Source organism: Trachurus japonicus, chromosome 19 (genome assembly GCF_045865225.1).
Source record: "Trachurus japonicus isolate A0001 chromosome 19, Traja_1.0".
Taxonomy (NCBI): domain Eukaryota; kingdom Metazoa; phylum Chordata; class Actinopteri; order Carangiformes; family Carangidae; genus Trachurus; species Trachurus japonicus.
In genome coordinates, this window is record NC_140925.1 from 8775995 (window position 1) to 8802077 (window position 26083).

Consider the following 26083-nt stretch of genomic DNA (forward strand, 5'->3'; position numbering starts at 1 on the left):
TGCGTGTGTGCAGCCTCACAACACAGCCCAGTAATGTTCCACCTACATACAAAGACAACACACATACAAAGTTAAAACACAGAGGTTGATGATGCCACAAATGGCAAGCTTTGACTGGCAGAATATCAATAGCTCATAACAGCAGGAGCCCATGCATGTCAGATAAATTTATGATTCCCTCCAAACGCTGCTCTCCTATTTTCCTCTACATCAGAATGGATGTTTTTGATGTAGCTAGATTTCACCATGCAGTTTGGCTAGTGTCCCTCATACAAAGAATGTGACTGACGCAACATTAATCTCCAAACAAAGAGACTGGCACAACTACTCCGCACAATTTCAGGGCTATGAGGTGGCAATGTCAGTCTCAATTTCTCACTGCTCCTTCACAAGCTGTTCCACTTTCTCCAAATTCTCATTTAGATCAAACAAAACACTCCAGAAAGGAGGTGAAACGGTACCGTTTAAATCCGTGACACACATGCACACAGGGGACCTCCTTCTCATTTTCTAAACAGAGAGTCATGGCAAGAACTTTTAAATTTGCCATAATAAGGTGTGACCTACATGGGAGGGAGCCAAAGCCCAGACTCCAGCTCCCAGCGAGATTCCTGCCTATAGAGTATTCCAAAATGTAATGCATGAACACTAAGGAGGAGAGAGCTTCTCGTCTAAAGAAGTAATTCTCTCATGGCTGACACACACTTCCTGGAGCATAGGTTAGAATAGAAACCACATCCTTCAAGGTGAAAAGCATGTAATATTTATTTTACTGATACACTGTTTGGTATATTAAAAAATGTTACCAACACCAGCCAGGGGTTGTAACATAATATAATCTCTCTGACGCTGACATATGAAATGCATTCCTTCGTTGACATTCATGAATAATGGCAGCTGTTTGGAGAAGAACAACTCTGAGATCTATTTTCAAATAGGTTTCAGCTGCAGTGCTGCAAAAACAACTATCCTGCTGTTTGTGTTGAATGGAAATGCATCTTGCATGAGGACAGGATACTGTAATATGTATCTTTAAGAAAAATATATGAACAACAGGAAGGAAGGGAGGAAGGAAGGCAAAGATTTTTTGATTATCATTACACAACACACCTCATGACAAATAAAGAAATGGACACTTGAGGGTTTTGTCGTGTGTTGCAGGATGAAAACGTGTTGCGTGATATTTTCATCGCCGCAGCCCAACAACGTGTCAAAATTTGCCTGAGAATAGAAACTCGGGGTGAGGGTGGCAGTCATTCACTGTATCCAGTGTGAGTGCGAAAGGGTGGCCTATTCTCTGTGTGGGCTGGGGGCCTTGTTAAGGGTGCATGCATGCAAGCATGGGGAGAGCTCCTGCAGGCTGTTCAGAGACAGCTGAAGCCCTCACAAGACCAAGTGAGGCCAACATACCAACCCTTTCCACGCTACCGTAAGGCATAGTTGTTGTTGCTGTTATTTTTCTTCTCTTTTCTTTTTGTTTAAACACTGTTTACACCAAGGTAACCGAAGGAACATGAACATAAAGGAGATGATCAGACAGGTTGTAAAAAGGGCCTTTTCCACCACCGACGTTTTGACTGGTCACAGTAAGAAAAGCACAGGTGTTACTAATAACATTAACAATGGCTCTGTTCTATTCAAGCATCCCAGTAAGACATGACAGCGTGACAGTGAGCCAGCGTGAACAATACCAGGTCTCTGGCAGGGAAGCAGCTAAATGGAATTCAGCCATCATTCATTTTGTTATTTACAACTGTGCCTTTCCTACTGTGACATGTCAAAATGTTGTTAGCAAAAAAAAGGAGGCCTTGCAAGTGCTGAGTTTAGCCCAATGAGATTTTCAAATGAAAAGACAAAATGCACTGTTTGTATCTGGAACAACAAATATGAACATTTTCTGATCTGACTCCCGACTTGTCGTTTGTCAGTTGCTTCATAAACTAGTACAAATCACAGCTGGAAAAATCACACAGTTTTGTGATGTGACACTGCTGTGGTATAAGTTTTGTAAAAAATTTAGGCTAAAACACAACTTTGGCAGGAAGAGTTGAAGATTTGATTGAAAAAAAAAAGGAGGGTTGGGAAAGTGTCTTGATTTGGTCTAAAATTACTATCTCATTGAAGTTTTATTGAAGATCTGTTCTTGTCACCAGACTTCCTCAATTGTTCCCTTTGGATAAGAGTCATTCTGATGTACCGATGAGGCTTTGTCACTTTAATTTTACCAAATAACATCTGGCCATTCTGGCTTAAATCACTGTAGGCTAGTTGGAGGTAAAACCAAAATTGAATGGCCTAGCAGAAATGCTTTCACTGTCTCCTCTATAAGCCGTAGAGTTTGTTTAAAGGGACATTATTGTAAGTTTTGTTGGGAATAGGTGGTCATCACTTTTGCATTAAGACAACAGGTAATAATCTGCCCTCTGAGCTGTGCTACGTCTTCAGGGCAGATTGGAAGCTACTACAGTGAGTCGCTATCGGAAAACGACGCACCTGGAGCTAGCTTGTTAACATGCTAACATCCATAGAGAAGACATGATAGAGACAAGAGTTAACATTGGTGTCGCTCCTGAAATCTAGTGAGTGAGTACTAAAGAAAACTTTGGTGCTGAACTGGCAACATTTCTAACAGAGGGTAGCGGGTGTTGCTGCAGGAACAAACATTGAGTCCAGAAACAAAAACTAATGAATATGCTGCAGTGACAGAAAGAGGTAAATTACGAAGAAAACATCTCAACAGCTCAAGAAAAAGAGGCCAGGAGGTGGAAGTTGCTTGATTTCTCAAATTTGCTCTGGGGTCTGGCTGCAGCATCCTGCATGACTGATAAAGCGAGCAGTTATCAGTTGTTCAGATCTAAAAAGAAATAATGCATGTCTTGGTCATGTGCTAAGCCAAATTTTTGGTGATTATTTTTCTTGACATATCGTATGTCCCTGCAGTCCAAAAAAAAGCCTCATAAAAAATGTCCTCCAGCACCGATTTAGGCTAAAAGTGAAACCTTGACACACACACACACACACACACACACACACACACACACACACACACACACACACACACACACACACACACACACACACACACACACACACACAGATTGGCATGTAGCACAAAGTGTGACACCCTTCCCCCCAGTTAAGTCAGGGACTGTTCAAACCCAACCATCACCCCCCTCCACCCTTTTAGATTCAACTCCATCTGTTCCTCTGGTCGAAAAAGCGAACAGAGAGGGAGGACGGAGGAGAGACAGAGGGAAGGGGAGGAGGGTGCTGAGGTGAGGATAAAATCGAGGTTGGATCTGGAGACAGTGGCAAGAGAGAGATGGAAGCGAGGGAGAGTCGATGATGGCGGTGGTGGGCTATAGAGGAGGAGGGAGGAGGGGAGACCAGCGCTGGGCCACTTGACAAATTCCTTGTTCGGTGTTCTTGAATGTTAAACTATAATCTTATAAGCAGGTGTGTGTCTGTGGCATCGAGGAGAATAAAAGCTCCGCTCAGATGTAGACAATTTTGTTGACAGGTGGTAACGGCTCCCTGCCGTACTGTGGGAGTGCATGATTTGGGGATTTTGTGATCACTGCAAAAGAAAACACGCAGAAAGAAAACATGCAGACACTCGAAGGTAAATAAAAAAAGAGTCTATTACTGTACAGCTGCTGAACGAGTTAATCAAAGGGCTTGTAGTGACAACGCTGGTCCACGACTTCTCTCAGACTAATTAAAAGGCTGGTTCACATAAATTACAAAACCAAAAACAGATTTTCTCACTTACTGGAAGTGTTAGTCAGCCTCGCACAGATTGGGAGTTTTGAGATTTCAGAGATTTTTGCCTACACTGCAAGACAATGGAGGTAAACTGGATTTCATTTGCTGTCTAACAGCAGGGAGTCTTTGAAGAAAAAAAAAAGTCCTCCTTGCTCTGACTAATCCACAGCATAACTCTGTCAACACTTTTCAGAGGAACTTCTTTCTGCCAAAGAAATAGGCCCTGTGAAACTGTCTGTGCACATTTTTTTGGTATGTGTGTGTGTGTGTGTGTGTAGGAGGGGGGATGTCTGACTAGTTTTAAGCGTTAGATGTTTTTATCTGCCAGTCCAAAGTCCTGACTTCTTCCTTCTCTCTGACAAAGCCACGTACGTTTCCTGTCACTTTCCCAGGCTTGAAATGAAATGGAGGTGGCGGGCCGGGCAGTCACTTCTGTGTGGCCATGCGTGGGACAGCCCCCCCCACCCCGCCCTGCTGCCTCCCCTCCCACCGTTGACCTGCAGCTGCCACTCAGACTGACATCACCAGAAAGACCCTTGTTTTGTCTCTAAAAAACTCCTCCTTAGCCACAGGTCAAGGTTCAGCCTGTGGCGGGTGGGAGAGATTCCTTTGCCGCATATGGAGGCGAATTAGGAGGCAGGCTGCGTTTACGGGGCGGATCGCTTGCGGTATGACAAACATATCCTCCTCCACACCCACACTATTTGTTTATCAGGTATTTAGTCAATACCTAAATGCTGCATTATGCATGAGGCTGCACAATGCTTAATTACACTTGCATGATTTGGATTCCTCATTCAAATTAGTCTGTTTGATGAATGGACTATTCTCAGGAGAAGATATGTAATTACTGTACTATTTCCATTTGGCATAGAGGCTCCTGCTTACATGTGTAACTGAGGAGGGATATAAAGTCAAAGATACTTGTTCTGTTGTCTAGAAAAAACTGCTTTTACTTCAGACTTACACAGTTTTCTGTCACACAAAGAGAGTTTCTTCTTCACGGTATAATGACTGCATGAAAGCTTGGGTTTGTGAATTCCAAATCCTATTTACCTCTCTCAACATTAAAGATCCTTAGTGAGGAGCTCTTTGCTTGAAACTATTTGATGATAAAGCTTTTGAAATATTGATTTGAATGTGAAATTGAGAGGCATCAGTCAGTGTGTTTTTTCTCTCTCTTTTAATCCCAACTTCTTTATCTGGGGGGCAAGACGAGAACGAGGAGGAGAGGTAGAGAGGCAGGGGGAAAATGTGCGGGGGAACATCTGTGTGTATGTGATTCCTAGTGAGGGCGCACATGTGTATGCATTTATGAGAGTGTGTGTTTGTGAGCGTGGTTGCAGTCTTGTGTGTATTCCTGTGTGTGTGTCTCTTGCTGAGTGAGGTGAGAGACGGCTTGATTTTTTTTTTTTTTTGAACCACTGTAAACAAGCAACAACAACAAGGCTTGTTAACGATGCCACTCAGAGTTAATACGCAAAACAACTTTCAACTCGAAATCCGCTTTTCAAGAAAAGTCTGAATTCCGCGCTTATTACTGCGGAATAAATGCTGATCCGTACTCTGCCTCGGTGTAGCTGTGGCAGCAGCAGCAGCAGCTACAAATTCCCTTTCAAATACAAGGAAACATAGTGGAACACATTCACACACATGGAGTGTATGAATGCATTTCTATGACCTGTCATTTCAAACAGAAAACACACACACATGTCAGCATTTCCACAGTAGGCCTTTTCAGTAGGGGGACATGCAGTTAAAAAAAAAATCCCCCTTTCTTATTCGCTCACCTGGCACACAAACAGACATCTCAGATAATAATAATGAAATAGAACTAACCCAATACACTTGAACTGCATTCATACCCCATTTCCAAATCTCAAAATTTAAAAATATGTCATATTCCTCATTGCACAATTCAAGAAATGAACACAGATTCATTTAGCGTTTCGTTTTCCTTCCTTCCTTTTAATCCTAATGCCTGACATGTTTCTATAGGTGAAATAAAAATGCAATTGTTTAACAGGGGAAACCTCTTTTGGGATCCATCACACACTAACTCAGCAGCATCACAATGCGCCCAGTACATAAATCACACACCAACCTTTACAAAACCTGCCTTGGATCACATGTTGAATGTGACGATACCAGTGTGAGATAAGAAGAGACTGACATAGCAGTCCTGAAGAGCAGCTGCAGCTACTGTGTGTTGAGATTGCCCCCTACTGGCACCTTTCCCTCCGAAGCATGAAAGATGAGCTAACCCACCTGAAGGCACAATATTATGCCCCTGGATTTACATTTTAATACAGCAGTTATACAAGACTTCACAGTGGGTATGGATGCTAATCTACGGCCTGTCAAAGATGTTGTTTTTGTTTGATGAAGATAAAGTGCAGATGTGTGTAAAATATGGATGGAAGTAATTACTTAGAAGAGTTCACAAAGGGGTATGAAGATGTAGAACTGTAATATGGTATTCAGCCTTTAGGATAGCGTGGGTTTCTTTTATTAATATTTGTTTGTTCTTCTATTAAGGATAACGTTTCTATATTATACACTGAAGACTTTCTGTGTTTACTTGTTGGGTATTGAATATAAATAATGTATGGAATATGGAAAGGAGCACTAGAACAGTTGTGTGTCCTTCATTGGTCAGAGAAAAAAAACCTGAGCCATGTCAGCAAGGTTATCTTATTTATAAAAAAATAAATCCTGCCTTAAAAAGAAGAGAGGCATTGAGTTTGACAGGAATGGTCTAATAAAAAGAAGCTTTTCAAGATGCATTATGGGAATTGTAGGATACAGTCAGGATATCTCCGAACCTTGTTGGAGAAAAACACAAAATTACTAAGAAAATGCTTAATCAATAACCTGTTTGTTGTGATAATGCACTGCCAACATGTTATAAGAGAATGTTGAATGGAGAGCTAATAAAGGATTTTGTCCATTTTGTTATTCTGTCTAAGAATTCATGATGTGATTCAAGGTCAAAACAGTCAAAATGCAAAAGTCAAGATGAGATTTAACCGTCTGATGCCATTTAACGCAGATTCATGAACTGTGCTATGTCCCACCAGAAAAAAAATGGATTTGAATTTCAGTTGGTTGGGTCATATTGAGTGATGGGCAAGGAAATATTTAGGTACACCAGAGCGGGGGTAAGGGAATAGGAAGCAGGAAGCTGTTCCATCCTCATGAGTCGTCTCCATGGTCACTGATCAATACTCTTCAAGAAATGAAATTTTTTTGTTTTTTTAACCACTTCACTTTGCTCTATTTCTGCAGATTTTCACAGTGCTGTGTGAATATTACGACATGTACAAAGGATAAAGTGTACAGTAAATTCACACCATTCAATATCTTTCCCACAAAGTGTGACTAACAAAACAGAATGCCACAGTTTCTATCACAGAGGAAAAACTGGAGGTGTTTATAAATCTAAATGAACAGACTGAAAATGATATTGTCCTTGAACCTCAACCCCACAGACGGACACAGAAGGAGACCACTCGCAGTCAAGAATATTGAGGATACATTTAGATGCAATGCACCATCTTCATGCAGCGGTTTGTTGAAATAATCCCACGGCACGCGCAAAGACACATTACAATATGACACTCATTGGAAATGATACTGGAAATGATTTATTCCTGTGTTTTTTCGACACCGCTTTAAGACAGAAAATGAGGCAACACCACTGCAAGTTATCTCCATGCCTTGGCAGAGTTTTAGGGGGGGATTTTTTTTTGTGATATGAATGTGCTGCAGGGTTTTTTGTCCCATTCTCCTGTTTCTGAAGTGCCTCCCATGTGGATTCCTGTGCCATGACACAGGTTTTTGTATCTCTCTGGGGCTGCTGCAGCTCGGGCTCTATCAGCATGACTGATCTCATTTATCCCAGTCGCATCCAAAGAGGCCCGCGGTGTGGGGAAGGGAGCTTCAATAGCAGCACTGTTACTGCACAAAAAAACAAAAAAAGAAAAGCACAGATCATTGAGCTGTGCAGTACGGCAGCCGGGGACTCGCATGTGTGAACAACAGTTTGTATTTAGGGTTTCTCTGTATGGGAAACTCCGGGGTGCGTGAGATGTATGGCGCCTCATAATGGGATAAACAAACAGATCACAAGCCCCCACAGCACTGCATTATCCTCTGTGCTGCATTCTGTATTAGTCTATCTGTACTTCTTGCTGAGATGTCAACCACACAGCAACAAGCATATGGCATATTAGATTCAAACAAATGTGACTTTAGTCTGATTTACAAAATGTTAATTAGCTGTTTTGAGGTGGTGACACGCCTGCAAATATTGTAAAAATCTTAAATATCTCATTTCTAAAGACCAATTTGCTGAACAGTGAGGTTAGTAATGATGCCAACACATATTTATTCACCGAAAGCCTCAGATATGATATTATAAAAATGACAAGGAATCACTGAATATTAGCTCAAGAAAACAAGCACACATCTTCAGCCGAGAAATATGAACAAGGACATTTATTTGTATGCTGTTAATGCCCTCACAGAGAGAGAAGCTCATTCTGTTAATGTGTGAGCAAACTCATCATCTCATAACATCCATCTCTGTAGCTCCACTTACCATGACATTTTGTTGCTTTGCTTGTAATTGATTTCTACTTCAATTTATTAATATAGCCTATGGAGTGCCTGGAGCACAACGCTAGTTATCTGGAGCCCACCAGGAGCTTAATCTCCTAAGATGAGCTGCATTAATAAGAGTGTTCAAGTAACATATTGATTACAGAATCAATGACTGTTTCTTTGCACCACGCTCAAATGATTGCTATAAAATGGAACAGCATTAAGTAATGAGACGAGTCCCCCTTTTCAATCATTTTGCTTCAATCTAAATTTCAATAGGCTCCTTTTTTTCGATTGATTGCATGTAAATCTTTAACCCAACCTTTCATAACTAGGAAAACTGGATCGCTGTATTTCTGTTTTTTTCCACCACCTCTAGGTTTTTATTGATAAAGCTCATATTGTTTTATTCCCAAGTGAACCCAGAACGTGCACTGTGAGGAATGAATCATAACTAAATACTAAAAGAGTCTCTGTATCGTGGTTTCCAGGTCACACAGTATTTCTTTCCTGCCTGCGGGGCAGCAAGTGAATCTCGGTTTCTGCAGGTGTTTCAGAGGGAAGTGGTAGTTTCATACATTTAGATTGGACAGGAAGGCCATGGGAACCACGAACCAGTATATCTACACTTCCATCATCATCATCATCATCATCACAGGGCAGCAAGTGGCTCTGGTAATTATTCTATATCCTTCACAGTTACATAGTGGGCAAACAGAAACAGTCCAGATGTTGTTAATCACACTGCGCAATATATCCGATGATATACATTATATATCATTACATGCCATTTCGTTCTCTGCACCACTGTTAAAAGACCACATCTCGAAGTTTACCCAGAGACCACTCTCAGTCTTCTGAATACATTTCCATTTTTATCCATGCATTATAACAGAAATACTTTTATGCATGTTTCTTCAAAAGATATAGGTCCTCCATATTTGCCATGAGAAGTCACTCCACAGTTCATAATATGCACATTGTGAGCTTTGACATTGCTTCATTAGTTTCTGCATAATCCACACACACACACGCACACACACACCATTTCTTTGTAAATGTGCTGTTTGAAAGCAGCACTGCACTGAAGCACGAGCTTGATAGGTCTCCACTACATTATATGTATCTGTAAGTAAAGCCATGTCTGTATAAAGACTGAGTAAACACTCTATAAATAAATGTCTTCGCGCTAATGTTCAAAGTATCTTAATCATACGAGGTCCCGCAGGATTGTTTTCATGCTAGATTGCATTTGGCGCCTCTATGTGAGAGACACAGCAGCTGTTAGATATATTAATAACACACCTCAGTGAAAATTAGCCAACAAGATACTTGTGTCTTGTTTTTGTCTTCAGTTGGAATATACAATAAGCATCAAGTATACAGTGGTCTTCTTTGCACATATGACAACATTCATACTTACAACAGGTAAATCTGGAAGACACACCACCGGTGGTTTATTACATCTCTGCTTCAACGCCCTCAGTGGGTTAGTTTGAGTGCGGTGGGATGAACGTTGCAGATGTCGAACCAGTGCTGATCCACCTCCTTGTGTGGCAGCAGGCCATTCCGTGGCAGAAAGAGCCAGCGCCAGCGATCACGGCTGCCCACCACCTGCCAGAAGCGCGTGCCCTTGAGTAGAAAGATGGCATTGTGGGTGTAGGAGAAGTAGGCAGCGTCTATGTTGCCATCTGGATGGTCTCCGCTCACCACTGGAGGGAAAACATCTCTGATGTTTTTGGGGAAGCCTCTTGCCAAGCTGTTGGCTTCCACGTCGAATGCATACACCTGTTTGAACACATAATTGTTTTCCCTCTTATATAGCAATCAATTCAATTACAGTTCGCAAACAAAATCACAGAGGAAGCGTGGCAGGTTTGTTTGCATGAATATATTCCTTCATAATGCTGAGGAACAATTAAATTAGCTTGGGCTTTAGACTCCTCAAGACTTACTATTGTATACACACTTGCTCTACAAACTAGTATTGTTAGATTACAAATCACATAAGGAAACTGTGGTTGTAATGACAAGTAAGTCAGGGAGGGATTAAAATTTTAGACAGCCCTGGGGCAAATATGAGCTGTTGGCCCCCTGTTGAGACACCCCCCACCAGGGTACATACATAATGCCCTCTGTGCTTTACATATGTACCCTGCTGCCTCCTCATTTCCTTTAAATACAGAGCAGATTATACATGGCAACATCATTATATGCCAAGTAACCAAACAGTAGTCCTGTACATTGATAATAGGCTCCAGGTTCCCTGTATGACAGTTATTTTGTGGTAATTTGATGGATTTATTTATACAAAATGATTAATGTTGAGGTAATAAGGCAGGACTTGCCTTAAGTTAATATTTCCTGACATTTATGCAGTTAATCAAATGACCAAAATTTGATAGACAGCTCCAGGGGGCTTTTCTAGTGCCTGAGCATCTTTGAAAAGTAGCTCCTCACTTCCCAGGGTTGGCAGTCAAGCCTTGATTGAACCCCGGCTGTGATGGCACTTGGCTTATCTTGCATGATCCCCAAATCTACTGTTGTTTCTAACGTAACTATTCTTACAATTCCAGTGTGTTCTCCTTTGTACCTCGGCATTTGTCATGGGTGAAAGAGAAGATAAGGGTGTTGTTCTTACCAGCCTGTTTTTGAAGAAGTAGATGTGGGAATCCCTCCTGTCATAAAAGGCTGTGTTGATAGGACCGGACACCCCGGGGAAACCTTCAGAGATTAACCTCGGATAGCGGTGACCTTCTGGGTCCTGTGTGAATACCTTGTCATTCTCGCTGTCATACCTCCAAAACTGAGTACCTGTACACACAAGCAACACTTTCTCAGCACCTCTGTCAGCTCTCCTCATCCTGCCGGCAAGTGTAACATCTGTATGTATTTACACATTTACTATTATGTACCTTTAAAGAAGTAAATAGCATCTCTTTTTCTGGACCACACATGCACATATGCATCAATTCCGTCCAAAGGAAGTCCACGCCAGCCGATCTGCAGGGCAACTGGATCACCGAAGCGCGTTCGGTTATTTCTGTTCTCATACAACCAATACCAGCCGTCTCTCATGAAATAGGTGTTAAATCGGATGACCACCTCTCCATAGGGTGTCTTCTCCTTTCTGATCCAATCGAACACTGTGTTGAAGCGACCCTTACAGCCCCCTGGGGAAGGAAAATAGGGTTTTATTGTGTCAGTCTGAGAAATGAGCCTTAATCATCTCTGAATCTTTATGTGGTTGTATCCACTAGATGGTGCTGTAGCCATGTACTGTACCATAGAGGTGCTGTATGGCTTTCCTGTCCATCCAGTCCATCTCAAAACCAGACTCCTGTGGAAGATAGCTGGGCTGCATGATGGACCCAGGTCTGTACATGTGGGGAAGACCCAAGACGTGACCGATCTCATGAACTGCCACCTAAAACAGAAAAAATTAAGATGTTGTAGAGTAAGCTTAAAATAATTACTAATGATTCTTACACACTTGCAGTGTGTGTCGTAGTATTCTTACTTTGAGAAGGCTGATCCCGCTGCCTGCATTGGGAGCAGTGAAATGTTCATCATCGTCAAAGTGAATATCTCCCAGGAACCAGGCGTGGGCAAACTCTTGACCAGTGCCATCAAACCTTTGATTGCATCCAAGATGTCTTCCTGAGTGGGACAAGGAAATAAGAGATATTAAAAGGATGCATTGTCCTGTTTATTCAACTAAAACATGATTTACATTCAGTTGCCCAGCTGTTAAAAGTGTATTTTCTGTGAATTTTTGAGACATTAAAAAACACAGTACTGCATATTGTGCCATGAAAATTTACTCAATGTGCCATAAGGGTAATTTAAGTAATTTGAGGTCAGTTAAGTTGTAATATTTCACACATTTCTTCAAAAAATATGATGTATTGAGTTTTACTTCATTAGGTGAGACTCACCTGTACCAAAGCCCAGCCTGATATCAATGTCCTCCAGTGGTGAGCGTGTGTCCTCCACAAACTCCAGCGGAGACACCTCACTCCACATCCTGAAGGCCAGTCTGAAGATGTACCTCTGCTCTTCAATAGTCAGCTGACTGCTGTAGCCTTCTCCTATAAGCCTCCATTTCAACACTTGCTTAGAAAAAGCCATGTAGCCAGTCTCACTCAGATCTCTCTTGTGCCTGCTTTTGGATACAAGAGTGGCAAGGTGACGTTTCCTGCGTCGCACTGCTTCGCTCTGATGTACATTCACACTGATATTTACCTTCTCACTGTCCACAATGACACCTTGTGAGCTGTTATGAGAAGTGTCATCAGAAACAAGGTGAAACTCTTCAGTGTAATTCATGCTGGTGTCATTGCCTGTGAGGACACTTTCTGTGTCATTAAAACTGAATAAATCATCACCGGAAGAGTTCATAGCACCAAAATAAGTGTCACTAATTGTATCAGTCACTGTGCTGTTATTATCAGTCTCATTAAAAGTGTCCTTGGGGCTACTTTCAATATCTGAGGAACTATTGTTCTCAGCTGCTGCTGAGGTGAGCAGGTCAATCTCCTTGTCAGGGACCCCGCACCTTGGTTTGTTCATTGCCAGCTTGGTGGCCTCATCAAACACACCTGTGACAGGAAGGCCAGATATCTTCTGAAACTCTTGAAGTGCTGAAATAAATGCTTTGTTCTCCGCTGGTGTCTTATAGTTGTCTTGAGGAGCATCCCTTGAATGAGACACAGAGGTCCCCTCCTGGATTGTGGTTTGAAGATCATCCAGGAAGTCATCACTGAAACTGGTGTGTGAATCTTCAAACTGGATCTCCTCCCAGTTCACTGGATTCATGAATCCATATCTAGAGAGGAATAACTACAACAAGACATGGGTTAAATCACGTTTCGGTAAATTGTATCGTTAAATGAGTGATCTAATAGATGTGAAAGCTTAAAAGACTGTATGCATTTACCTCTGCTGTGTACTTGTTTGTAATAACCTCAGCTTGGTGAGAGCTCAGAGGTTGCACATCAGAATGATCGCGATTGTGGAAAAGTTTCTCTGCATCAGCTGGGCTGATGTTGGTCCAAAAAAGCAAAACTATCAGCTGGATAGAAGTCAGCATCGTGGCGTTGGTTTACTCCTGGGATTATATACAAGTGAGATGATGGCTGAAGTCTGAAGCCACAGTGCTTTATAGGCAAATCCATGAGTTGCTCCACGCCCATCTAAAGGTGCGATCCTCAGGAGGCATCCCACTTTTCACACCCTTGTGTGGAAAGTAAACCTGTCTTTACTGTCAGCAACTGCTCACTTTGACCGGTTTGTGTGGATGTGTTATACACGCTCCACTGGTTTGAAATGGACTGTTGTTGACCTGTTGAATGAAGTGAAAACTTTTGCTTTCATGTGGACAATGACAGTGTTTTAGGGCAAGCGTGACCTCAACCAACACCTGTTCTCAAAAGGAGACACATACACACACACATCGAGTGTTTTACAGTGAATAACCACCATTGACCAACTTTCCATGTCAAAACACTTGACCAACATTTATTTTCAAAAATATACATAAACTTTCTTGTGCAAGCTCAACATAAATAGGATTATAATTATTTTCACTCACATTTTTGTGGCCTTTTCTCAGTGCAAAATAGTCTAAATATGCTGTATATATACATAATTGACAAGACGGGCAGTTAAAACAAGCAGACAAGTGATAATAAATTTAAATAAAACAGAATAGACATTGAAGCAGTAAAGTGGATGGATTTCCAGTGGTGTTTGCAGGTTACTTTAGAGCTTTGGCTATCGCTGCTGCCAGGTGTTCGGCTGTTGGCTTTTCTGCAGCACAGCTGACACACAGGCCTTCTGCTGTCATTGCGTCTTGTGTAGTAGGGCCTATGGCTGCAAACTGGAAACAAAGAAGTTTAAGAGACTGTCAGAGGCACCGAGGATCCAATACATGCTGCACACTCATGCATTTATTATGTGTGGATATGTGTCAGCTCTACCTTTATTTGAGGCAGTTGTTCACCTGACAACCTCCGCACGACTTCTAGACAAAACTTCACTCCCGATGGACTGAAGAAAGCTATGCTGGCCGGAGTGCCCTGTGATCGTAGACAAATAAGTACTGTCGACATGTAAGGTCTTCTCTAAAATGTAGAAGTGTGTGAGGAGGTGGGGGGATTTACCTGCTCTGTGAAGTAGTTCTTCAGATTTTTCTCCAGATCTGGATGTTCAGCTGTTTGATAGACAGTCAGCGTCTCCAGTGGCACTCCTAGAAACAAAGAAACAGATCCCCGCAGTGATAAAGGTAGTGCAATTACTATTTTATAATTAGTCTAACCCCAGTGGGGCTTTTCACTCTGACTTATCACCTTGAGCTTTAATCGTGAGGCACAGCGGGGGGAAATGCTTACCATTTTCCCTTAGAGCCGTGGGCAAGACTTCCCTTTTGATTGAGCCACAGGGGAAAAAAAGTGGTGGAATATTTGTGTCCTCTCCTATGATTAGAATTAAGTAAAAGGTCATATTAATTATAAGAACAGTCACAATTTTTCAATTAAAATGATCTGTGAAAAATGTGCAAGGATAAACTTGTATCTTACGTTCAATGATAACACGTGATAACACATCTGCTGTCCCTGTGTCTTCACCCAAAGGGTTTAGACCCAGATTTCGAACTGTGGATAAAACACAAAAAGGATCAACAAGATGTGTAATAGTATTATCATGTCATGGCAGAGAACTATAATATAGGCAAAAACTGACAACAGAAAGATCCTACAGTTGAAATTTGCTATGAACAAAGAAGGTTAAACACACATCAGGGAGTTGCTGCACCTGTATCACAGCAAACTGTCACTTGTGCACAGCCTATTTCCAAATGACTTAGGGTAGTATAACATCACTTGACACAACCCTGTGAGCACCAGGTGCATGTCACTCTCTGCTACACTTAGCAATAAGATAGCAAAGGTTTATAAAGTATAGTGCACAAAAATCGAAATATATATATATTTTTTAAGTCTTTTCAGATGTTACAACAACTCACCTAATGCAGCAGTTGCTTTCCCAACCACATAGATGGACTTGGCGTTCCATTTGTCTTTCACAGAGCTGTTCCACTCTGAATTAATAATCAGGAAATGAGGTCATTTGATCCATATGGGGTGAAATTGGTTCAAAACTCATTTAGCAATGCATGAACATAGTAAACAGAACCAAACGAATTCAGATCATTATATAAATGAAGCACAGGGCTTGTTGAAATATATATTCTCTGTACTCTCTCACCTTCCCTTCTTTCCTCCGCTTCTAAGCACATCTTCACAGCCTCCACTGCTCTTGGACTGGTAAATATAAGACCTCCATGTTTTTCTGGTTGGAAAAGCTGGGGAATAATAACATCTTTAACAACCGAGAATGCAAAGAGATTATTAAAAACAACTTGCAGATGTTCAAAATATAATTTACCTTATCTGACAAGGTGTTCAATGAGACAAATTTAAAAGACAGCACAGGAATTAAGGTGGCTTTGTGACCATATGATGCCAGCTCCTGGGGAATTGAAATGATAGATTCAAAATGTCAACAATTCAACAAATGTCAAACAAATGCACAAGACTGTATTGCACAATTTGACCACTGCCATGTCTGAATAAAATATGGAGAAGGTGTCCCTACCTTGATGTAAGGATCAGGTCCAGAGTCTCCATCTCTTGGCTCTTTTAGCAGCAGTATATGCATTGTGATGATGACCTTAAAACACTGGAGCAATGACAAAGGTACAACTCAGGGTGAAATAGGAACTCGTCTGACAAAAATGCAGCCAAAGTCGTTAGCTAAATTGCACAAACACCGAGGGCTCTGGGTGTGAATGCATAACAAGCTAAGCTACACCCTTAAACTGTCGCATGCAACCTGCTGATAACAAAGGTGTTGAGTCACGATTTTTGGATCGAACATGGGGTGCAATTAAAAAGGCAACAATGCCCCACTTTCAGGTTGTAACCATTGCATTCAGCTAAAACGTGGATTATGTCTTCTTCCGTGTTATTGTTTACATTAGCAAAACACACTGGGTGACAGTTTAGCTGCAGTAACCGTCCTTTTCATATAACCTGTCCGTGATGCCAAGTGATAATAGCTGATTTATGTACCTTGCCCTTGCTGTACGGTGATATATTATACAACAGATAGTCACAGAAGACGAAATATCACGGAAAATGAATATACCTTGAGTTATCCATACAGCTGGACGCACACCGACTACAGCAACATGAAGACGGGGGGACGTAACAGTGGATATTTAAACAACCTCTACAAAAAATAAAACGTATATATAGAAACAATGTCATTCATTACAATGGTTAAGTGTAAAGTATCATAATTAATGACCCAATCATCGGTTAATAATAGCAATGTAATAGTTGTTGCATAGTCTAAAGAACGACTCACCTCTTTTGTATAATGGTTTATTCCATTTTACCAACGAGAAACAAGGCGGCATTCCGGCTCCGAAGGTGGCAGCGGCTAACGTAACGTCCTTACGTTTAGAGCCGTAATGGCGGCTTCACTTATGTCACTTTCCTGGAGCGCTGTGGCGGAAGTGTAAACATTATCCCCGCCCACTCTGGTTGACACGCGTGTTACCTTTTCGCAGCATGGCTTCATCAGCTAAGAGGAGAGCAGTAGGTTTGGGTGAAAATCCCGGTGAAAATGACAGCAGCTCCGAGGAGAACCTGGAGGAGGAGGACGACGACTCCGGGGAAGAGGACAGCGAAGCATCGGAGGAAGAGATCAATGAGGTGAAATAACGCAACAGTTGTTTGGCCTTGATAGCTAGCTAGCTAGCTAGCTAGCTGCTTAGCCAGCTAACCCATGGATGTGCTAACCCAGCTGTCGGCATGAGCTGTTAGCCAGGTTTGAAATAAGTACATGAGATAATGTTCTTATGTGAGTGTTGTTTTGTAATAGGCTAACAGCTGCTCTATTATAGCAACAGAACTACTTGTAAATACCAGTACACACTTTCCACACCGACAGGGCTTCGCTGTGGGTAAAATAAATCACTGTGCTTTGTTGTTGTTTCTTATTCAGGAGGTGATTGTGGACTTCGAAGCCCACAGCATTTCACACAACGACTTCAATGGCATCAAAAAACTACTGCAACAGGTATGAAACAATATGCACACCAACTAAGCATTTAATTAGGAACACCGTAGAAATACTGGCTTTGCTGTCAAAGCAGATCACAGATATCATATTTTCCAAATACTCATGTTTGCTGTGAACATTAAATGAAATTATTTCTGCGCTGTATCTGCCAGATATTATAATTTGCAGTGCCACTACATGATTGGCTGATTGCATAAAAAGTATTTCGTATAAGGTGCTTGGCTATGGTATTATTGCTTGGAAACTGAAACGTGTCTTCACTGATGTCACTGCCGTTATGTTTGTATGCAGCTCTTCCTGAAGGCTCATGTAAACACATCAGAGATGACAGACATCATCATTCAACAGAATCACATTGGAAGTGTCATCAAGGTGAGTTTCTCAATAGTCTGATGTCATCTCACATTTTCCAGGTGACCTTTCTGCATCGTCAGCTCTAACATGTGTTCATCTGTCCCTTCCTTCTGCTCCAGCAAGCCGACGTGCCAGAGGACAGTGACGACGACGACCCAGATGAAGTGTTTGGATTCATCACCATGCTCAACCTAACGGAGAGGAAGGTAACACCAGACACGCACTTCACAGACTGTTTAGCTCTTGTTTGCTGCATGTGACCATTTATTTTAAGTTTACACTGTGTGTGTGTGATGCTGGCAGGGTGTGCAGTGTGTGGAGGAGGTGAAGGAGCTGATCCTGGAGCAGTGTGAGAAGAGCGCCACCCACAGCGTGACAGAGCAACTAGAGCAGATCCTCAGTGATACCAGCAAGCCTGTGGGGCTGATGGTGAGCGAGCGCTTCATCAACGTACCTCCACAGATCGCCCTGCCACTGCACAAACAGCTCCAGTGAGTTCCACTTAAAGTCATTTCAACCTTTTTTGCACTTTATTGCAGTTTTGCTTCATGCATCTTTTTTTGTGGTTTAAAAACCCGTTTGCTTTTATCACATCGTTGCATCCTGGATGTGACACTGTGGATGAACCTTTCTAATCAGGACAATTTGTGCCAACTGCTTTTACCTCTGTACTTTGTATGAACCTAGAATTATGGTTAAAGCTCTGTTGTTAAGATAGCTGATTGACTTTACGCTGCCTTGTGAAAGATAAATAAACTTTGAAGCTGCTTTTTTGAATACATTTAAATTATGATTCTGAGAGAGTATCTGTCATGTCTTTGCGCTTTGAATAAGTCAGCCCTTTGAAAGTGGAGTGCTCAGGAAAATAAATGGGATGTAACTTTGTCCCTCAGAGAAGAAATCACTGAAGCTCAGAGGACGAACAAGCCCAGTGGGAAGTGTCACTATTGTCTGATGATCAGCAAGACCTGCAAAGAGGCAACCAAGACTATCCCAGCCAGAGGGGGCGCCCCCAAAGAGGAATACATGTTTGTCAATGCAGAGGAGGAATTCTTCTATGAGGTAAAGTCAATCAAAGGTTGTAAAAGATTATAGGGAGTGCTTGTTTCTATCTTGTATGTGTAAAAGTAAAAGCAAGTGAATTAAAACATTTTATATTCTCATTACAGCAAGCCGTCATGAAGTTCCACTACTCGGTCCAGGAGGAGGCCGACTCCTGTTTGAGTGGCAGGTGGTCGTTTGACGATGTCCCCATGAAACCGTTCAGGACAGTGATGCTGATACCAGCGGACAGAATGCCTGCCATCATGGACAAACTCAAAGAATATCTAACCGTGTGAACCTCACAATAAACCCTGTACACCTGTTTGTGTGCTCCCCTGAGGACTTTCAGGCTCATGGAAATGGTTTACTACTTTCTTTAAGGGACTATAGTGGTTCGGTACCATCAGTGACAGTGGTGCCAGTGTTGTGAGCCTGACACTTCAGTCTTTTTTCAGCAATTGTAGATGCAAAGTTTTTTGTACAAACTCCTGGTTCAGTTAAGAAACAAAACAATGCAGAAAGAACTCCTCACATACCCTGCTTATACCGAAGAAATATTGAACTGTTATATCATGAAACTTTTTGTTTTGTTAATAAGAAGATTATATACCATGGTAAGTAAACATGAGAAAAGTTAATGACACTGAAGCTAAAATTGGTGAGTCTAGTTTCAGCAGATGGAGGAGGATGGGATGTGTCTTTTGCCACTAAGTTAAATTAGTGAATAGTAAAGCTGTATCAATTTATCAAATCGAGATAAGTACCAGAATTCCTTCAATGACAAATTAATAGAAAGTTGACAATAACCAGTTTGATTTGGTTGACTTTGGTGGCATTAAACCTTTTTTTTTCCTTTCCTACAAACGGTTTTGGAATTAAACATTTTGGTAGCTCTCTTGACAGTTAATAAATGTCTTATATCTGCTGTCTTGACAATCATTTTTTCTTAATTTGAAAGCATGTCAACTCAGACATGTTGAAAAACCACACCCCTACACACCATGTCAACCCTGAAGAGAAAAGGTGCACCAACACAGATGTGCTTTAGAAATAAGGGACAAATGACTCTTCCAGCATCTTAAATGTGCATCAACGTGCAGGACCATGCCTTTGAGTCTGCATCTTCCCTGGTTGTTTGTGCAGGATGTGGGATGGGATGATTTATCTGTTGAAAGAGCAGCAACAGATCTGCAGCCCCTCTGCTGCTCATTAACGCCCAAACATCTGAACAGCTCGGAATAACTGGTGTTTCTAGACTCAGTGCTGGTGAAGAGTGCAGGAAAACTTATTACTAAGTTCTCAAAGGAAAAAAAGGTTACACATTTCTTTACACTGCAACTGATAAAGGTTGCCATGATGTGTTTACTTTTTTTACACAATTGTTAGGCATTGAAACAGAGCAAAAAAAAATTACAGTTTGGATTGACGATAAATATTTAACATGTATATTTGCATTTGGTGATAAGATGATAATAAAAACCAAGACTGTTATATGTAGGATTTCAGGTCATTGAATCACACATCTGTCATAAGTCTGCGGCATCACAGCACATCCACCGCTGGCATCATCGGCAACAGCTGCAGCTTTTTGTTTCTCATCTTTACATTTTCGAGATGCATCAGGGTCCAACATGTCTTGCAGTATGTCTTTGCTTTCACTAGGGGGCAGATTGTAGAAGAAATACAATGGTGCCATTTGAATGTACCTAAAAAGAATGCAAGACAGAAATTCAGTTACTTGGTGATCAAATAGCAACTGAAACATTAGTCATGAGAGATGAGAGCTAAGCTGCTTGTGCACATGGGAGATCTGCTAAAGGGTTCGACTTACACTTGAGGGGAAATTTCTGAGACCGTCCTCATGCAGTTGTTCTCTGACAGAGTATACTCGTGGAAAACAACCCACTCTGGCAGTCCAAGCTTCTGCGACTGAGCCCCGTAGCTGGAGAGCGGGTGCATCTGCGCCATGTGCTTGTGTGTCAAAATGAAGTAGTTTCCTGATCCGTCCACATCACGAGCAATCTATGAAAAAGGAAAAAAGGTATTTAGACATGAATACAGATTCATTACTGGAGGCAGTTCGTCAGCATTGGCATTTATTTCCCATATATACCTGCATGAAGAAGCCAGCCAGCAGAGCTCTTTTGACGTTGAGTGTGTTGGTCTTGGTTCCAAAGGAGGGGTCCGAGATGGGAAGCTCGATCCTGTTCAAAGTGTCTGTCAACTCTGATCTGACGGCCTCGGCTGTCTTCAGGGCCGAGTGATCCAGGAAATAGTCCTGGCACCACTTTTCTGCAGTAAAATCTGGGGGGAAACATGCAATATATCACATTACATACAGTATAGTGAGGCAGAGATTCAACTTCAAAATGAGGTTGTAGACACAGAAATGTAGACTTAAGCCTTAATAATATCAACTGTTAGTGTCAAGTTTTCAATTCTTATAATTGTACATGTTCTAAGATTTATTCCAATAATTTCTTTCATATAAATATGTTAGGGCTTAAAATAGTTTCTCATGTAACAGTATCCTCTGTTCTTTCTCAATAAACAGGCCTTGATGTAACCTGACACTTTACTATAGTAAAGATGAATCTCGGTCGGTGTGTGTCATGTTATATTGCAGCATGTTAATGGTAATATTTTATTTGAGTTGACTGGTTCTGTTGTGTTCTTCTCACATTGTTCTCTCTGGATTTGTTTGAAGGCATTGTAGACGTTTATGAGGGTGAAGTGGTCGCCCTCAGGGTGCTGGAACTTTCTGTGACACTGGACGGCCTCGTGGGTCATGCCAGCAGGTGGCTGCAGGAAGCAGCTTGGCGCTAAGACACAAGGAAACAAAGAGGTCAACATCACTGAGACAAGCCACTCTAACCAAAGGCCATCTGGTTCAGTGTCTGGAAGGAGCTGCTGTGTGTATGTATGTCTGTATGTATCTGCACATATAGTAAGTAGTGGTAAACCTTTATTTAACCAGGCAAGAATTGCTAAGAATACATTCTTATTAGGGCAAACTACAATATTGTTCATATAGTGAATGAATGATGCAGACAGAGGATCTTGAACCTGAGACAAATGTTCTTGTGATTATAAACTGAAGTCAAAGATGAAGCGAATACGAAACGTACCTGACAGCATTGCCGAAATTGTCAGCATCTCACTCACACAGTCGAATTCGCAGGATGCTAGAAGAGCTTTGGCCATCTGAGGCTCCAGGGGGATTTCAGACATTATTATACCAATCTCAGACAAGTTGCCATCATCGTCTAAAGCGGCGAGGTAGTCCAGCTCCTCTAATGCCTGCATGAGACCCTCAGGATCTGCCAAAAAACAAATATACAAGCATGACTGTGCATGTTTTTGTAAACTAATCTCCATAATATCTTGTACATATTGTGGTGGGATATAACAAGTTTTGTCTCCCTCATACAAAAAACAGAGAATTTGTAAATTTCTGACTTTGGTGGCCTCAAGTGGAAGCACCAAAAAACACACTAATTGATGAGATACCTGGGCCAAAAACAACAAAAGACCGCAACTCTAGCTCTTATTTTTCTACAAACACTGACTTCTATCCTCTGAACAATTTGAAAGATACTGCAATCACACAGTTGGTGGCTTTGAGCTTTTAATTTCGCACATTACTTCTATTCAAGAAAACATAATTATATATGTACACGGGGGCAGATCACTTTCGTGCCAAATTCGGCAAGAATTTAGAGATATTACAGCACGTTTGGCCCGTGCTTCCACTTCATTGTACATGTCTGGCGCTGCCCTAATGAGACATGTTGTGTAATCGTTAATGAGCTGGCCTCTTTTAGCCTGTTCTGTTCATGTTAGGGTGGGTCAGAGCTCAGACAATAGTTAGCAGCAGGGCCTTGTCAGCTCAGCTAAATCATGGCTGACTGGGCCCAAACAGCTACACAGAGCAAATTCATCTGTACTTCCTTTTGCCAAAAAACTCTCTCACATACACTTGTGGTTGTGTTTTAGGGTGGGAGAGAGTAAGAGAGACATGTGGTCTGTGGGAACCAGTAACCCCCCCTCCAAAAAAAAAGAAAAAAGCTTTATGAACTGTGTTTCATTGTTAACTTGTCCACTTTCCCCTGAAAAGATGCTTCACCTGGTCTGTCGATGAAGTCGCACTGTCCCAGGCCGGCTATCTCCATCCTTTTTAGGAACAGGACTGTTGGTGTGATGTTGGACTCTAAGATCTGTGAGGAGTTTTCCACAGGAAGCTGGATCTCCTCTGGATACAGGCAGAAACATTTACCTATAGGAAATACATTCAACCTAAGTCAGTAAGGCAGAGAAAAAAAAGAAGGTTGCAGTTTTCCATGAACTCTGATTGGTGAAAGTTTTTCTCAGAGGATTAGTATTGTGGAGACTCCAAGTCTGACTTTCAAATAATCTGAAACAAACTTTTCAATAGGTTCATTTATTCTCTAGGTAGCAGGTTGTTGGACACACCTCTTGACCCAGACAACTGCTTCCGTACGTCTGCCTGACATTGACTTATGGGTTGGAGCATCTCAGAGTTCGCTCTTATTCTTGGATTGTACACCTACAACAGACAATAGAAACCAAAATACTAATTAAAATCAGCAGGATATTTGTCTATGTAGATAATGTGTCTCATTAAATGCAATAACTCACCATTTTTTTCTGGACTCCTGTGTCGATGACAAAGTTGACGGACTCTGTAGACCACCACAAATCCTCCCCCTGTTGTTTAGAGAGGAAAACCCTCCTGGACCTGTTGGATTCCGGCTGCTTGGTCAGGAAAGGCAGTAGCCCTCCCTGGCTCGGGTGCAGAACCACAGGCACCATCTCGCCCAAGTCGGCTCCCAACCTGGTGCCCTCTCTCTGGAGGATGCTTTGGGCACAATGGACCTCCTGCACAACAATTACAAGTAAAAGTAGGAGGAGTCACATTTGTTAAACCAGTCTCAGCTCTGAACACAATGAAACAATACCTGAAAAAAAGAGACCTACCTCAGCTGAGGCAAAAAACACAATGACATCTCCATCCTCTTTGGTTCGATGGATCTCCAGCACCAGTCTCAGTGCTGAGTAGAAGTAGTCTTTGTTGCCGCTGTTGCTGTGGACCACCTCAGCAGGACACGAGGTCTCCAGACTGATGTGAGGGATGCTGCCGTAGTGGCCCAGCAGCTTGTCGGTCATGGGTGGGACGGCGAGGACCACCACCCTGAGCTCCGGCCTCTGCAGCAGGATGTCCTTGAGGAGACCTAGAAGGATGTCTGTGCTTACTGTCCTCTCGTGGGCCTGGTCGATAATAATGGCCCCGTAGTGCTCCAGAAAAGGGTCTGACATCATCTCTCTCAGCAGCATATCATCAGTGCAATATCTGTGTGACCAAAGCAGAGGCAAGGAAAAAATTAAGAGTGAAAAGAGACGGTTTGTGGACGATATTAAAGTGCCATTCACGCGTGCCGCTGCTGGCTACGCAACAGACAGACAGAGAGCTCGTCAACAAACCTCAGAACGGTGTCGGAGGAGCAGCAGGTCTCCAGGGGGATGGTGTAACCAACTTCATGGCCTATGTTGACATCCATTTCATCAGCCACACGCAAGGCCAGATCGACAGCCTGCTGCCTGTTGGTCTGTGTGCACACGACCATGCCGTGCTGGTACTGGGCTGACAGGCAGAACTCAGCGCACCACTGAGGGATCTGAAAGAGAATAAACACCGAATGTTGTTCACCTTCCACACTTCACCGTGTCTTGACAGGGCTCTGTAGTTACTAATGCTCCACAAAACACAACATCTTTTATTCACATCAACTTGGGTTTTCCAGCAGTGGGCATCCTTTCAGGATTGTGGCAACAGCTTTTGTTTAAGCACACAGCAAAACAAACAGTGACAGGAGATATCCTATGGTATTATCGCTCATAATGCAAAATTGCTTTGGCAGCATGTGGCGGCTCCAGCGGATCAGGGCTTAGCAGCAGGAGGTCCCCTAACACCCCTGCTGGAGCCTTTGTGCTGGCTGACAGTCAGGCAGGCAGGCTGCAGCTTGGACAGCAGCACAGTGACACAACAGCATCTGCTGAGCTGGGCAGCCTGTTCATACAGACCCACACCATGGAAGCCTACACCTTCAGTCAAGTTTTTTATTTATTATTACTAAAAAAAAGTCACAAGTATCAAAACTATCTCTGAGAAAAGTTGTGCTGGATAGAAAACAGGTCATCTCAAATAAATGACAGTGACACTGACCATGTGACAACACATTCAGCACATGTGTTATGCTTTGGTATTTTGGTCTAAATATACAACAACAGAGAGGAATAAAAAGTACAATATCTTTATTCCATCCTGCTCCTCTTCCCTAAATGAGTATTATTGACAGTCTTACCTGAGTACTCCTCCCAGTCTTTGCTGTCCCACTCACAATAACCAGCTGGTTGTTTACCAGAGCATCTTCAAACTGGTGCCTGACCTTCCACACAGGCAAAGTCTTCCTCTCCTTCAGCAATTTGTAGTAACGAGAGGAAAAAGGCAATCCATCGAACTGGTTTAACTCCAGATCATCCCCAAAGCCAAGTGCATCCTCCCCGGGGCATTCTTCACTTTCAAGGTAAATGTCCGGCTCCGCTGGATTATTGTCCCCCGACATGACACATTTAGATTTGATAATCGGTATTTAAAGTAAAAGGATTAACGAGAACGTCTCCTCCCGACCTCGTTTTGATTAAAACTATTCTACCCAAAGTTTTTGGGGGTCGTCCACTTTGCGGCAGGCTGACGCGCGGTGCGCACCGGTGCGTAATTTCTCTCCCCCAGTGTGGCTTCACACGTGTTTTGATTTGCTCAGGGGCTTCACATTCACTACGGAGCGCAGCGTCCACGAGCCCGTCATAATCGCCTGAATGTTATTATTAATGATCACGTGGAAAGTAGCGAGGACGCTCAAGCTGTGGACGGATGTTTCCAGTTCCCACCAAGCGGTATCCTCAGAAATATCCATCTTTATTCATACAGGTTTATTATGTCAGTAGTGATTCTTTATATGGAAGCTCATATCTGCCACTTTAAATGGTAGAAGTTAAAGGACCCTAAGTCACAATTATTACACAGCATAAGATAACATGTTGAAAATGTATATGAAAAAAAAAGTATAATAGAAAGAGTTGG

The 26083-nt window shown here is 42.2% G+C and overlaps 4 protein-coding genes across 6 annotated transcripts; 1 reads left to right on the forward strand and 3 right to left on the reverse strand.

Moving 5' to 3' along the window:
- Positions 1 to 7540: 7540 nt before the first annotated feature.
- Positions 7541 to 13620, reverse strand: mmp21 (matrix metallopeptidase 21). Of its 2 annotated transcripts, XR_015034428.1 has the most exons (8): positions 13310 to 13620; positions 12309 to 13212; positions 11891 to 12030; positions 11656 to 11797; positions 11286 to 11543; positions 11012 to 11184; positions 9794 to 10158; positions 7541 to 7725 (listed from the first exon to the last, which is right to left on the reverse strand). XR_015034428.1 is itself a non-coding variant. In XM_085762117.1 (7 exons), exons 1-7 carry the CDS (start codon positions 13460 to 13462, stop codon positions 9853 to 9855), a joined length of 2076 nt encoding a protein of 691 aa, XP_085618243.1. In that variant the 5' UTR covers positions 13463 to 13620; the 3' UTR covers positions 9688 to 9852. The 2 variants fall into 2 exon arrangements, 1 of the variants encoding a protein (XP_085618243.1); XM_085762117.1 differs by lacking the exon at positions 7541 to 7725 and having other exon boundaries at positions 9688 to 10158.
- Positions 13621 to 13870: 250 nt separating this feature from the next.
- Positions 13871 to 16646, reverse strand: uros (uroporphyrinogen III synthase). 2 transcript variants are annotated; one of them, XM_085762119.1, is made up of 10 exons: positions 16582 to 16646; positions 16030 to 16113; positions 15820 to 15903; positions 15640 to 15736; positions 15398 to 15472; positions 14952 to 15026; positions 14763 to 14846; positions 14535 to 14620; positions 14352 to 14450; positions 13871 to 14251 (listed from the first exon to the last, which is right to left on the reverse strand). In XM_085762119.1, the coding sequence occupies exons 2-10, from the start codon at positions 16090 to 16092 to the stop codon at positions 14129 to 14131; spliced, it is 786 nt and encodes a 261-aa protein (XP_085618245.1). In that variant the 5' UTR covers positions 16093 to 16113; positions 16582 to 16646; the 3' UTR covers positions 13871 to 14128. The 2 variants fall into 2 exon arrangements, with proteins under 2 accessions (XP_085618245.1, XP_085618246.1); XM_085762120.1 differs by lacking the exon at positions 16582 to 16646 and having other exon boundaries at positions 16030 to 16189.
- Positions 16647 to 16981: 335 nt separating this feature from the next.
- On the forward strand, positions 16982 to 19256 carry bccip (BRCA2 and CDKN1A interacting protein). The gene is made up of 7 exons (XM_085762118.1): positions 16982 to 17153; positions 17446 to 17520; positions 17815 to 17895; positions 17997 to 18083; positions 18181 to 18368; positions 18771 to 18939; positions 19047 to 19256. Exons 1-7 carry the CDS (start codon positions 17010 to 17012, stop codon positions 19215 to 19217), a joined length of 915 nt encoding a protein of 304 aa, XP_085618244.1. The 5' UTR covers positions 16982 to 17009; the 3' UTR covers positions 19218 to 19256.
- Positions 19257 to 19763: 507 nt separating this feature from the next.
- dhx32a (DEAH (Asp-Glu-Ala-His) box polypeptide 32a) lies at positions 19764 to 25795 on the reverse strand. Its single transcript, XM_085762116.1, has 11 exons — positions 25305 to 25795; positions 24424 to 24617; positions 23920 to 24292; positions 23581 to 23820; positions 23395 to 23488; positions 23048 to 23197; positions 22050 to 22241; positions 21603 to 21743; positions 21035 to 21225; positions 20753 to 20943; positions 19764 to 20627 (listed from the first exon to the last, which is right to left on the reverse strand). The coding sequence occupies exons 1-11, from the start codon at positions 25563 to 25565 to the stop codon at positions 20429 to 20431; spliced, it is 2226 nt and encodes a 741-aa protein (XP_085618242.1). The 5' UTR covers positions 25566 to 25795; the 3' UTR covers positions 19764 to 20428.
- Positions 25796 to 26083: the final 288 nt, after the last annotated feature.